This window comes from Lissotriton helveticus, chromosome 8 (genome assembly GCF_964261635.1).
Source record: "Lissotriton helveticus chromosome 8, aLisHel1.1, whole genome shotgun sequence".
Taxonomy (NCBI): domain Eukaryota; kingdom Metazoa; phylum Chordata; class Amphibia; order Caudata; family Salamandridae; genus Lissotriton; species Lissotriton helveticus.
Genome location: NC_136069.1, coordinates 1,484,138,889 through 1,484,154,124, shown reverse-complemented (window position 1 = coordinate 1,484,154,124; position 15,236 = coordinate 1,484,138,889). Strand labels below are relative to the sequence as shown.

The window sequence follows — 15,236 nt, the reverse complement described above, 5'->3', positions numbered from 1 at the left end:
GAGTCTGCGGAAGAGCAGGGCTGCTTGCACTGAGAGGGGAAGGGAATGAGGTGGGGTGCGCCCCATTCACCCGCACCCCGAAGGTTCCGGCGCCCGCCCTCACGTTACAACAGCAACCACGGCATCTGACATGGACACGGTTAACGGCAGCTCCTGCGTGGCAACACCGGGTGCGCAAGCGCTTTCCTCCCCCACCCAAGAGCTGCACACTTTGAAAATGTCAGCTTTAAGGTTGCTGGTGGAGAGGTGTCCTAGTGTCTCTCTGTGAAGGCAGGTTGAGAAATCTACTCTAAGCAGCGCCGAAATCACTGAAAGCGGCACAGCAAACAAACAAGCGCAGCCAAAGTGGACGGCGCTGAAAAACAGTGCCGTAAGTGCATCCAAAGCGGACGGCTCCGACAATGAAAATAAAAGAGTGCTTACTGTGTTTTAAAGGAGAGCGTGCAAAGCCGCCAGTAAAAGATCCAGTCTGGGTGGGCGGGGCCAAAAGAGGACAGGGTGGCAAACAGGAGGGACTGAAAAGCCTACTGTACAATCATCACACTCCGTTCAGCATAATCAATGATGCAAAATGACGCACACCAATGAAAATTATGGGCGGAAACGAAACACAACTTCTGAAAGTATATCGATTCCAAGAAGTCCTCACAGAGCAAGCAGCGCATGCGCGCTGCAATGCCAGGCGAGACCTCAAAACTGGCAACTTTTGGGTTTCCTTTCTGCTGTTAAATATGTTCTTTCCTTTCTGCCACTGATGATATTCAAGTACTTACAGTTACCAAGAAAATGACTTTTGTTATTGACGGTGCAGTGCTCAGAGGCTGGCTGTGCCACCACATTCACAGAACTACTGGGGGCTTGTTTTGCAAGTGTACAAAGTAGTCCAGGAGTTTTGTGTGTTGTGAATGATTCAATAGATTGTGATTCTATACAACAGTGGTATTGGTAACCCATATATAACAGCATTTATTACACCTTGCGAGGATGCCATAGAAGCCTGCAGCTGCCTTGCTAGGCTTCCCCACCAGAAATATGGGAAGCAGAAGACATGTGGCTCTCCAGGCATGTAACTTCCTCAGAACCAAGGCATGTGCGGAACAGGCTTCTGCTGTGGTCATCATTAGTTCCACATCACCTTAATGCCTGTAGACCTGATCTACCTGCCGGGTAGTTAGTGCTGCAGAGCCACTCCTACCTCCTATGTGCCTGTCCTTTCCTCTCACAATTCTGTACAGACTCAAGGAGTGTAGAGAAGTGGCAGGTGCTCTAGAGCTGCCCCCCACCTGCCTTCCCATGAGTTGTTACAGGTCCAAACGAAGCAAGGGTAGAGTTTGTCTTTCACCTCATACTATCTCCCTTCACAACCTCAAGGGCTTTAGAGGAGAGGAAGATGTGAGGTAAGTAGATTAGATATGTCTGGGCTGGGTAGCAGATGACCGAGCGCCGCGGCTAGCACATGTTTATTGAGTTGGTTTACCAGAGCAATTGGTTATTGAGAGTGAATGAGAAGTTAAGATGGTAATTGCACAGAGGATTGAGGGATTGTATGTTTCTTTTCTAAGTTTGTACATGGATGCAGGGGGAGATTGGTGGGGCTGAAGGAAAGAAGAAGAACATTAAGAGCCTCATAACAAGTTACCAGTTGTTTGGTGCTGGGACATCAGAGGACAGGATCTCCAACTGCAGTTGCTAGGAGTGCACCAAAGAATGGACACTGCAAGTTATTCCTCCTGGAGCCTGGGGAAGCCTGGTCCTTTTCCGCATGTCATTTTCCTTTCCCGACCAAATAATGGGCCCCTTTCCTTTACATTTGCCACAGGCTCCTGTGGTGCTTTGGGCGGGCTTTGCCTCTGCCCTAGTTTCACTGGCTTCAGATCTGTACACTGTGAAAGAGGGCCTGGTGTTTCTGCATCTTAGATTACCAAATCTGCACAACCCGGATCTAGTCACCACAGGTTGGAAAAATGCGGGTCACAAATGTGCCTAAGATGTTTTATGATGTTTTTTCAAGGAGGAATGAGGCATATGTCCATGAGCAGAAAGTGTCAGATGGCCAGCTATCTTTTTTAGAGGGGGGTGAGAATGACACTGTACACCAGGTACTTTAAAATGGCATTGTTCTGTGTATTTGCCAAGGGCCCGGGCAGTCAAATGTGATGAATCCAGAGCTTTAATTAACCTTCTGATAGAGAAGTGAAATTTCATTCCTAAATATTGTCTAGTCATTGTGTTGTATATGACTTACTCATGACTCCGTTCTCTACTCTTTACCTTGCTCGTTAATGGGTGCATTTAATGTGGGCTAGGAATGGATGTGAAATTGCACATTTACAAAGTGTTTTCTTTCCAATTTGAGGTTCTAAATGACGTAGAGAAATTGAGTTTGACTTTTGCTCTCTAAAATGTCGCATAGTACATCTCCCTAAATATTCCAGTTGTTGCAAAGCCATGGATAATTGTACGTTTGTGTAAAAATATGTATCAAACAGCAGTTTAATTAAACAGTTTTCCTGCAAAAAGTTGTATTTTTATGTCTCTCGTCTGAGTGTCCTGGAGTACAAAATGCCATCCTATAATTTTCACTAACTCTGTGTCAAAAGATATTTCTAAAATGCGTGCAATGATGAGTCTATGTCTATACATAAAAAAATATATTTTCTTTCAGGCAACTACACTTTAAGAGTTGACTGTACACCACTACTATACAAACTGGTGTATAATCTGACAAAAGAGGTAAAAACTTTGAATATTGCATGTATTGCGTCTGTTTTTTCCAATGAGCTCACAGAAGCTAGATCCTTCTAGACACTTGCCGGCACATATCCTTTGCAACATCTGAATATTGGCCCAACCATCTGAACTGTTTTAAGTCTTCCAATAAAGACAATCCCTGTTATGGCATACTTTATTACAGGTTCTCGTGCGATCAGGTACTGTGCTTTGCTCCTGTGTATGATTTATAGTTGTACACATTTCTTTTTATTTCGAATCGATGGCAGGAGGGCTTTAGCAACTTTTAATTTTTAATAAGATGCAGTGCTCTACCTACAACTAAGAAAGCATCTCGATGAAGACCTCATCCCTGAGAATAATACAATTGAAGACTGGGTCAAGTAGTAAATTTACAGTTTCTATGAATGGTGAGAAGAGAATGATCAGCCACTGTCAATAAACAGATGTCACGCGCAGCATGTCAGACATTTGTCATACCCTAGTCCAGGATGGAAAGAACACATTACTCCTTTCGGAGATTGGTTAACTTCCACGGATATACCTTTATTTTTCCCCCAATTGGTAGGTGGTGCTGAAGGCCAGTGCATGCAATCAAACCATGGAGGGGGTAAGAGGACTGCAGGTCACGACCTGTGGTTGGCTGTGTTGAACCGGAAGAACTTGGTTATAAATAGTTCAGGCCACAACCAGAAAGAATACCAATGATTACATGAATGATAAAGAAGGAAGTCTTTTTTTCAGAGCTTTCAGGTAATTGGGGCATGGCAGACAAATGCACCAAAAAACTATTTAGCTCTAAACAAGCGTTTTCAAAGTCCACAGGTCTGATGCTGCCCATCAGGCTTTTGGCAATTCTAGTTTTATTGTGTCATGGTTTTTTCAAAACCTTATCTATATAAGTTCAACATACAGGATCACTGAAAGCCAACTAGAAAGCCACTCAAGCAGAACATTTAGATCATATTGGTTTACATGTCTAAATGTAGTCCCCAATTAAGATATATCATAAAGTGACCCACGGGAGTGCAGTTATAATGCATTTCATTGATTGCATTCTTTATAAAGGACATTTCCAAATGGATACAATCAGCTATGCTTTGACATATGACATAGCAGCGGTTAGGTAAACAAAGGCCAGCCCAGAAGGAATTTACTCAGTGTTGTAGCAGTCCGCCCCTTGCGGCACAAGTTTTAGGGGCAGCGGCCTTCACCATTCTTACCTGCAGCCGGCAAACCCTGGGACCACCAGCACGCCCCCGCTCTTATGGCTGGTAGCAAACGCTGGGACTGCCATGGGAGGCAAAAGGCCTATCTACGCCACTGAATTTACTAATGGATTAGGAGGAGACAGGCACTGATAAAGCTGGAATGTACCGTGTGCTCACATCAAAAGAAATAAAAAAAGCATCCTGCTATCATATCCGGCTCTCAGCACAATGGCGAAACAAACTAACTTAAAAACTCTGACATTGAAAGAAACTGCATTGTGTGTGGATATGCTTCTTGTCTAAGAGCAAAATGCAGTCACTCAAAGTGAATTTAGCCAGTGACTGAAGTCACTCAAAGTGAATTTTGCCAGTAGCTGAAGTTGGCTGACCTATTGCCCCATGCTGTATGAAGCCAGATATGAAGAACACAGCAGGAGACCACTGGCGGAAGGGAGCTAACCGAAAGCCTCTTTAAGTAGGTATACTTTACATGTTATTTTAATAAAATCAAAGGCCTTAACAAACACCAGCTCTAAAAATAGGACTTCTTCGTATATACGCTACACTTTTCAGAGAATTTCTCAATCACAACTAGGAAGGCTAGAGACGTGTAAGTTTCACAGGCACTTGTGCACCATTAGCTCCTTTTTAAATGGCAAATGGTCCTTGTGAAACAGGAGAGCATTTCCTCTCATTCACAATCCATACTGAATTCTGACTGTATATGTTACTAGAAACATGACATTATATATTGCCTTTAGGAGCATGTTGATTTTATCCATACAATCCTCTATGGATATTGCCTTCTTCAATTGAAGATTGGATTTATGTTGGCAGCTCAATGTTCTCAGGTGGACTTCCCTCTTACTGGTGTCACTGGTGTAAAAAAAAACAGAAGACGGGGCAACCTGACCAGACACGCCAAGGAGGATCGGCGCGACCGTCGCGAGAGTCCCCTCGACCTCCAGGTCGGGACATGCCCCAGAGCGCTGCCCTGCACCCCAGCAAGCAGCAAATTCCCCCCCTCCCCCCCCCGCTCGTACCTGCAGTGGGGCAACTACGAGGTGGCGGCCAGCGACGGCTTCATCGGGACACCAGGGAGCAGCCCAGAACCGCTAGACACAGCGCCTAAAGCAAGGCAAACTTAGCGACTCCCCAGCAACACCGAGGCACCGCAGCTGGGCATAGGCGAGAGGCGGCAGACCTCACGCTCCAAGACGGACCTCGCACCGGTCCCGACCATCACCACCGGCTGGGCTGCCTGGCCCCAAAATGGCCGACTGCCAATAACAACTACCCCTTAAAAAAGGGCACAGGTGAGCCTAATCAAGAAATAAGCCCCACGCTCCACGCTGCCTCCGCTAACGATCCCTAACGGCACTTCACAGGGGCGCCTCCCCATGCCCCCAACGCTAATACTCATCACTCGCCCTCATACAGGGTTGCCTGACCTTAAGATGGCCGCCATCCGGGACATCTCTATACCTACAAAAGGGTCCTGATTCTCCAGTTTTAACACTGCTCCTGGACCTGACTAAACCTCAATATTTGAGCAGGGTTCAGGATCCTGCTCTACCCAAGTCAGACTACCAGCTCAAAGTCTTTAACTTCTGGGAAGATAAGCCCACTCAAGGCAGCAATTTGACCAGGGAACCCGGGCTGACTAAGACTCCATCATCAGCGTATCCATCTCTCCCAACCTAGGAACCTCAGAGGCACCAAGTGACAGTGCCTCCCCCAGTACCCGCAGTAGACCAGCACCTACAAGACTCAACGGGCCTCTTCCTCCAGGGACCTGTCCCCTACCTTACCCTACAACACGCCCGTCTTCCTATGACTCAGCTCGCCCCAGGGCATGCTGTCCACCGCTCTCTGACTCCTAACACCCCCAGGATCCGGCGCTAACCCCCTACTCCACTGGCCAGCCCTCCCCTGCCCCCCTCGCCTACTCCAACCACATCCCGCGCAACCATCCACGCGACACTATTCCCCCTGTGCATCCCCGCTACCTCTACCACGCTTCTACCTCTAAACCAATCCTACCCATCTCCTACCCCGGAGGTTTTGCCTCCCCCTCAGCCCAGCTAAGATGCCACCGACTGCACAACCAGACACACATCTCTGCCCTTCCTCTACTCACCTCTCTCCCCAAGGGCAGAACACCTTCGCTATAACGTTCCCACGCAACCTCTCCTTCAAAGCAAAAAAACGCTTCAAAAAGAATATGATTAGACTTTACCCCGAAACGCTAGTTGTTGACACTTACCACTGCACTACCAGAGGACAGAGGAAAATGGACCTCATTTTCCACACCAACAGACCTGACGTCTGGGCAACCACCTTCTACTCATCCCTCCCCGTCTCCAAAACGACCTTCACCGAACGTAATCACAAACTAACCATCGCCCCTCTGATCCAACAATCTCTGACCGGAGACATCTCCATCACCATCTATGAGAATGGCACCATTCTAATTCAGGCGAAAGACGAAAACCTAGAGTTTTTCGACTCTCTCTTCCCCACCCTCAAGATGGCCACTATCCATTACCCCCACAAAAGCACCCCCTCCCCACCTACTAGCTCCGCACTAACTCCCGGTCCACAGAGCATGCTCCCGCCACCCCGACAGCCCCTCACTACGTCACTTAGTCTCGCCACCAATCAGATGTCACCATCAGCCCCAGCTCCCCCTATTTCCCAACCTCCGGCCTTCACCCCACACTCCCATCCTCTCACTATCCAGCCATCCTCTCATCCCCAAAGGACACCCAAACCCCCGCTCCCCAGCTCCCAAAACACCACTAGCTACCTATCCGCCACCCTTAGAGATCCACCCCAGCCTCCACAACGCCCCTTGCTCTCCCACTATGCCAATCCTGCATCCTCTCACTCCCCAGCTCCCCCTTCCCCCCTTCCCCCGTCCTCCCCCCAGCACTCCCTAACTTCAAGTACTCAACCCCCCACTCATCCCCAAAGAAACCACACCCCCCTCACCCCAGTTCCCAAACCACAACCAGCACTCAGCCCCTTCCCCGCAGAGATCCTCCCCCCTACAGAGATCCCCCCCTCCTATCCCCCTCACCCGAGATGGCGCATCGCCTGAACCTTATTGAGGCGCAGATCGCGACCCTGATCCTAGGCCTGAAAGAAACCCTATCTGCCTTAGGGAATCTCCAGATGCCCTCTCCTCCATCCCCTCCACCCCACATCCCTCCTCCCCTCCCCAGGAATGACTATCCCAACACCATCCAGGTCCACCCTCACCCAGATCCCCTGCACCCTCGCACTAAGGACCTGTCGGAACCTCGAATTATCATTCCCAGAAGAACTACCGACTCCCTCTCTCCCCAGGAAGTGAGCGCACTCGTTGCCTCGTACGAACTCCCCCCGAACCAGTCAGCCCAGGCTCCACACACGAACTCGACTCTCTCCTCTTCGATACAAGTCATCACCGGTGTAGGTAGAAACCCCCCCCCCAGCAGAGCCTCGAGACCTCCACCGTTTCTTTCCTCCATACCCAGAGCCAAACCCGACAAGATTAAAGCGAAAGAAATACCCCCCATGAACTGTATGCTTATCAACAGCCGGTCCGCAGTCAAACATGCAACGGAAATAGCCGAAGCCATCCTCTCCCATGACCTGGATGTAGCCTTCATCACGGAAACATGGCTAAACACCGCATCTCTCCCCATTCTGGACATGCTGGTCCCACCCGGATTCTCAATCATCCGTAAAGACAGACCCATACACAAAGGTGGGGGCATAGCAATTATCCACAAAAATTACCTCTCCATCTCCGAAGCTCCCTCCGGCCTGTACAGTTCCTTTGAATGCCTGTCGATCAACATCAAATCTCAATGTCAGAGCTCACGTCAATGCCATCTCCTATACCATCCCCCAGGCAACTCCAACGAATTTAGAACTCAACTGTCAGATCTCATCACCCAATCAACTCTTAACAGCGACGACAATCTAATTCTAGGCGATCTCAACCTCAGATGGAACGAACCCACTAACCCGCTGATTCAATCTCTCAACTCCCTTCTGCAGGCCAATGATCTGATCCAACACTGCTCAGAAGAAACGCATTACAGAGGAGCGACCCTGGATGCCATCATTGCGAACAAAAATGCAATCTCGATCGATCACATCATACCGGTTGACTGGTCAGACCACCACATCATTCTCTTTCATATTACTCAGCCAGCCCTATCCCTCCCACCCACCCAAGCCCCCTCTAAGTGGGTCAGGAACACTTCTAGAATCCCCCGAGACAAGCTAGAAGAAGGTCTCAGCTCACTCCTCCCGAACACGAAGGAGTCCCTCTCAACCTCAGATCTCACCTCACTCTACCATTCCAACCTTGAGCTCGCCCTGGATCAGCTCGCACCTCTGAAACTAAAAAAACCCAGAAGCATCCCCTCCAGGTCTTGGTTCTCGACTGACATTAATGAGGAAAGAAGACATCTAAGATACTTGGAAAGAACATGGAGGACCAACCCTACCACCCTCCATCGGGACCACCTCAAGACAGCTCGCAAAAATTATTATACCCACATCAAAAGCAAAAAATCATCCTTCTTCTGCTCCGCCCTTGACAACGCCAAAAACCGCTCCAAAGAACTCTTTACCATCATCAGGAATCAAACTTCCATCCCTAAGGCATCCAACATAGTAGCATCGAAGACCCTGTGCGAAAACTTTGCTAGTTTCTTCAATGAAAAAATCGCCAAAATTGATCGCTCATTCAGCACGAATCCTTCACCCAACCTCAACACCCTTGTAATCCCATCTATCCGTTGGTCTTCCTTCCAGCCGATTAAGGAAGAATTGATAAGCAATCTTATCGCTGCCGCTAAACCATCATCTCATTCCCTCGATCAACTGCCCTCAAGACTGACAAAGGATATGAAACTCACTCTAGCCCCAATCTGGGCCAAGATCATCAACAGCTCCTTGAAAGAGGGCTTCATCCCCGACTGCCTCAAACTAGGACAAGTCACTCCTCTTCTAAAAAAACCTGGCCTTGATCTCACTGACCTGAACAACTTCCGCCCGGTCTCAAACCTTCCGTTCCTAGCCAAAATTCTGGAAAGATGCGTGCTTGCACAATTAACCCAACATCTGGAGATTTCCAATCTATTGGACCCGCACCAATCAGGGTTCAGGAAGGGCTGCAGCACCGAAACCGCAATCCTAAATGTCCTAGATGATCTGCACATGTCACTCGACTCCAACCAATGCAGCCTTCTTATCCTCCTTGACCTCTCGGCTGCATTCAACACCGTGGATCATTCCCTCTTACTTAATGCCCTCCGAAAGAGAGCGGGCATCGAAAAGACAGTCTTAAAATGGTTCTCCTCTTTTCTGAACAACCGCACCCAAAAAATAAAGATCAACAGCTTCGAATCTGACCCCCTCCCCGTCAGCAGAGGAGTCCCCCAAGGGTCAGTACTCTCTCCACAACTCTTCAACATCTACATGGAACCCCTCACTTCACTCCTAAGGAACTCCAACATCCCATTCCACCTCTACGCAGATGACACCCAACTATATTTGAAAACCACCTCGATAGCAGACATTCACAGACTAAATGCGACACTCATGAAGGTCCAACAGTGGCTCACAGCCAACCACCTCAAACTGAATGAAGAAAAAACAGAAGTTCTCCTAATATCGAACAAAGATGAAAACCCACAAATAGTGGAATGGCTGAAAGCCTTAAATGCTCTCAATGTCTCTCTGACACCAACAAACTCCGCAAAATCCTTAGGAATCACCCTCGACTCCAAACTGGACATGAACAAACACATCTCTAATACCGCCAAAAGCGCATTCCTGAACCTGAAACTTCTACACATGATCAAACCCTTCCTCCCCCCCAAAGACCTGAAACAGGCCACCCAGGCACTTGTGCTTTCCAGAATAGACTATGGCATCGCAGTGCTGACGGGAACGGCCAAGACGCACCTGGAACCACTCACCTCCACCCTCAACGCAGCAGCAAGAATGGTCACAGGAACAAAGAAATTTGACCACATCTCCCCAGCACTCAAAGAACTGAAATGGCTCCCGATTGTCCAAAGAGCCAACTTCCGCACAGCCTGCCTCACTCATAAAGCCCTACATACAGGCAAACCGGAATACCTGGCTTCTAAACTCAAAAGGGCGGGTCAGTCCAGGAACCTCAGAAGCTCCAGCACACTTTTACTCATCCCTCTGAAATCACAGAAGCGAAAAACATCTAATAAATCCTTTGCGGGGAATGCCCCCAGAATCTGGAACTCCATCCCCCCTCATATCAGAATGACTGCTTCCTTCCCGCAATTCAAATCGCTACTCAAAGCCTTCTTCCTTGAACACTCTGGTGCCTAAGATGACCCTCATACGGGACAATGGTAGTCAGCTTTCTAGCGGAACCTTGAACAATTTGATTCTCGCCAGATCACCATCCCTTACTCCGCTCAAGTTACTGTTGCACGGACTCTATTTCCTGCTTGTTGTTGTTCTATGTATATTTGCTGTGAAGCGCTCTGATACCTCTGGGTCCAGCTAGCGCTATACAAAACTTCAATAAATAAATAAATAAACATGCAGTGTAATTCATAACATATATATGTACCTAGTCACACAAGATATGACTGCACATCTCAGAGAGCAAATTAAACTATTTTCAAAGTATTGGCCTGACCAAGATCCCCTTATAATTTAAAACATGGTCTAGAGAAAGTACAGCTCTTAAGGGTTGCCCATGAAACTTTTCTAATCTTAAATAGAAATCACTAAGGAATAAATGTAGAGGTAATAGAGATATTCCACGGGGTACCACTGTTCACAAACAATGGAAAGAACAGTCCATTATCAATTGAGTAGTGTCTGATTGCAAGGCTTTTCTTCCTACCCCTAACATAGCAGCCAGTTCTCAGTTTATTTTTCTGGAATGTTTCACATTTGGTTACATTTCAAAATAGCTGGTTACTTCTTAAAAATCTATCACATACCAAGAAGTTGAGGAAGTAAGAGTCAGAAATTATTAACCTCTCTGGGTTCCCATGTTATGGGATAACAGTGCCCTCGCCCACTAATAGTGGCATGCTTTATCATAGGGCCTCTACCACACACCCTGTGTACCCATCAACAGGGTCGGAGCACGGGCAGAGTTAACCACGCATGCACACAATTAGGTTGTTGTTTTTGATGTATTATATGATGCACCACGTTTAGTGACTTATGATATTATACCTGGCCCGCCTCCCTCTCTGCGGGGTATTGTTGTTGTGTATGATATGTAGATGTGCTTACTTTTTGAAAAATACATAAACAAATTTATTATCTTTAAAAAATGGGTGGAGCAATGATTTATGTTTATCACAATGCAGTTTAAGTGATTAATGGTTCAATGTATGGTTAAAACTACCACTCATAAGCAATGTTCCCTCTAATTATTTTCCTCTGTGTGCGGCAGAGTAAGGTCTCTGTACGCTGCAGCCAAGGCTATGTGCGCCAAGATCCTGACCGCGCGTGTATACCAGGGCTTTGAGTGGGATGAAAATACTCGGGGATCTTTCAAAGGGGCGTAACCAATGCAATTAAGGGTGTCGCTTAAAAGCAATTAAGCTAAAAATATGTGCATCGCATAGTGTGCCACCTTACTGATATTTTGCTGCTTCTGGTTTTGCCCTGGTTATGGAATCATCAGGCGGGGTACAGCTTGGGTCCAGTGGTATAGTGAGCACTGGACTCACGTGTAGGCACTTGGGGCGTTACATCAAAGTCACAAATGTTGATGTGAATTTGGGGTTCTAAAGCATTGTAGTCTAAATATTATGCAATATCCGAGTAAATTCTGACAAATCAAGCGTTGCGAAAACAGTTGTGCTAATAGACCTACATTCACACGCTTATTACTACAGTGCAAAGTGCACAGGTCAAATTCCATGTGGTTACCACTGTAAAGACTGATTAAGTCAAGACACCGTTTCCTACTGCCCCAAAGTCCTCACTATTAACCCAAAGCTACAGCACCACTACTCAAAAGTCCAATCTAATGAGATTTGGTCTCACTGCATAGGTCTGTCCGCTTATGTTCCTGCTTCTTGTAAGTTCAGCCCATGAAATAACAAGCTGCAAACTCTGCCTGTACATATTAGGTAGCAGCCTACTATTACCATTGTTGATGGAAGGAAAGATATCCTAATCAAAAATGCTTCACCTCTTGTGACCATTGGCTTCTTGTCCACACTCTGCAATGTGTATATCCTACTACTCTTTGCAAATCTGCATCTATATAATAGAGCCTGTGGCACTTAAAAGGTTGAGCCTCAGTGAATTTTTGGACCTTGCCCTTTATCTACTCAGACGGGGGGTTTTAGAAAACAGAAGGGGGCTGGCTTAAAACCTTCTGTGCTCCCGTCGGCCATTGGCCGACCGGAGCACTACCTCCCGGGTGTTGGCCGACGGAGCCCCGCCCACTCTTTCGAACGCCCAGCGTTAAAGAAGTGTGATGCCCCTAAATATAGTGGAAATATGCTTATTGAAAAAATGTACATTGACGAAAACTATTGAATGTAAATATAATAGAACAGTAAGTACTTTCTAGCAGGTAGATGTAGAAGCCTTGTCTAGTTGTCTAAATAATGACATTTTTCTCTCCACTCCCAGGAAAGTGCCACATACCCTGGCATAGCGCTGGTAAGAATTATCCACAGGACCAGTAAAAGTCCTTGATTTGTTGCAAGAGAAGTAAAGATAGGACAAATCTTCTTCCAAAGCTACAAAAGAAATGACATTTCAGCACATCACAAAAAAAAACCTATTTCAGCCGTCTTCAGCCTGGCTTGCTTGAATCCAGTCACATATGGCCATGTCTGAACTGGGGTGGCAGAGTGGGCTAAAGAACGGTGATGGATTAAACCCAGATCTGTTGACTGGGTGTGAGTGTTTGATTGGTTCAGATGCTCCGTCCATCACCACCCCCTTTTGTACCACTTTGTTCGCCATAAGTTGGCAGGGTATGCTCAGACATGAGTCCCTTGCTCACTTTGCCACTGGATTCAAGCAAGCCAGGCTGAAGACGGCTGAAATGCCAGAAAACGGTCCTCTGAAGCTTGTTTCCGGTCCTGGGAAGGCATGGCTTGGCAGTTCGGGCTGGACTGTTCCCATGAGGCCCAGGGTCAGACTGATTGGCATATGGCCATGTCTGAACTGGAGTGGCAGAGTGGGCTAAAGAACGGTGATGGATTAAACCCAGATCTGTTGACTGGGTGTGAGTGTTTGATTGGTTCAGATGCTCCGTCCATCAACACCCACTTTTGTACCACTTTGTTCGCCATTAGTTGGTAGGGTATGCTCAGACATGAGTCCCTTGCTCACTTTGCCACTGGATTCAAGCAAGCAAGGCTGAAGATTGCTGAAATGCCAGAAACCGGTCCTTGGAAGCTTGTTTCTGGTCCAGGGAAGGCATGGCTTGGCAGTTTGGGCTGGACTGTTCCCATGAGGCACAGGGTCAGACTGATTGGCATATGGCCATGTCTGAACTGGGGTAGCAGAGTGGGCTAAAGAACTGTGATGGATTAAACCCAGATCTGTTGACTGGGTGTGAGTGTTTGATTGGTTCAGATGCTCCGTCCATCACCACCCCCTTTTGTACCACTTTGTTCGCCATAAGTTGGCAGGATATGCTCATACGTGAGTCCCTTGCTCACTTTGCCACTGGATTCAAGCAAGCCAGGCTGAAGACGGCTGAAATGCCAGAAACCGGTCCTCGGAAGCTTGTTTCTAGTCCTGGGAAGGCATGGCTTGGCAGTTCGGGCTGGACTGTTCCCATGAGGCACAGGGTCAGACTGATTGGCACATGGCTATGTCTGAACTGGGGTGGCAGAGTGGGCTAAAGAACGGTGATGTATTAAACCCAGATCTGTTGACTGGGTGTGAGTGTTTGATTGGTTCAGATGCTCCGTCCATCAGCACCCCCTTTTGTACCACTTTGTTCGCCATAAGTTGGCAGGGTATGCTCAGACGTGAGTCCCTTGCTCACTTTGCCACTGCATTCAAGCAAGCCAGGCTGAAGACGGCTGAAATACCAGAAACTGGTCCTCGGAAGCTTGTTTCCGGTCCAGGGAAGGCATGGCTTGGCAGTTCGGGCTTGACTGTTCCCATGAGGCACAGGGTCAGACTGATTTGCATATGGCCCTGTCTGAACTGGGGTGGCAGAGTGGGCTAAAGAACGGTGATGGATTAAACCCAGATCTGTTGACTGGGTGTGAGTGTTTGATTGGTTCAGATGCTCCGTCCATCACCACCCCCTTTTGTACCACTTTGTTCGCCATAAGTTGGCAGGGTATGCTTAGACGTGAGTTCACTTGCTCACTTTGCCACTGGATTCAAGCAAGCCAGGCTGAAGACGGCTGAAATGCCAGAAACCGGTCCTCGGAAGCTTGTTTCCGGTCCAGGAAAGGCATAGCTTGGCAGTTCGGGCTGGACTGTTCCCATGAGGCACAGTGTCAGACTGATTGGCATATGTCCATGTCTGAACAGTGGTGGCAGAGTGGGCTAAAGAACGGTAATAGATTAAACCCAGATCTGTTGACTGGGTGTGAGTGTTTGATTGGTTCAGATGCTCCGTCCATCACCACCCCCTTTTGTACCACGTAATTGTATCGCTCAGCATTCAATCCTCGGCGGTGGATGCGGCACAGTGCCCCAGAATACCGGGACTGGGGGTTGGTGGTCAGTCACCACTTGGAATCGATGTCCCCTGACATTTAGGTGGAAGTGGTTGCAGGCCCACTTAATTGCAAGTGCTTCCCTCTCAATCTGAGAGTAGTGAGCCTCTGTTGGTGTGAGGGCCTTGCTTGCAAATGCCAGTGAATCCCATTTTCCTGGCTCTGTTTCTTTTTAGGAGTGCTCCAAGCCCTAAGGGGCTGGCATCCACCAGGAGTTCAGTCATACGAGTTGTGTCAAAATACACCATGGTTGTTTTTCCCAGAAGCGCCGCCTTGATTTTCTGGAATGCTTGTTCCTCTTCTTGGCCCCACTTCCAGTTGGCATCCTTCTTTGGCAGAGCTCTTAAGGGCTCTTAAGGGTTCTGCCAGTGTGGCCAGGTTGGTTATAAACCGCCCGCAGTAGGTGGCCGTCCCGAGAAAACTCCGGGTTTCCGATGCTGTTGTGGGGGCAGGCGGTTGTTTAATGGCATGTGATTTGGGAGGGTCTACCTTGACTCTATCTTGGTTGAATACATATCCAAAGACTTCTATGGACTTCTGGAAAAATAAGCACTTTTCTCGATGGAGGGTG

General features: G+C 47.8%; 1 protein-coding gene across 1 annotated transcript in view; it reads left to right on the top strand.

The window, feature by feature from the left end:
- The window catches only part of LOC144773916 (N-acetylated-alpha-linked acidic dipeptidase 2-like), a 696,330-nt gene that overhangs the window by 576,364 nt on the left and 104,730 nt on the right, over positions 1 to 15,236 (top strand). Inside the window, exon 14 of the mRNA XM_078658978.1 lies at positions 2,666 to 2,733. Coding sequence (XP_078515104.1) covers positions 2,666 to 2,733 — 68 coding nt within the window. The remainder of the gene's footprint in view (positions 1 to 2,665; positions 2,734 to 15,236) is intronic.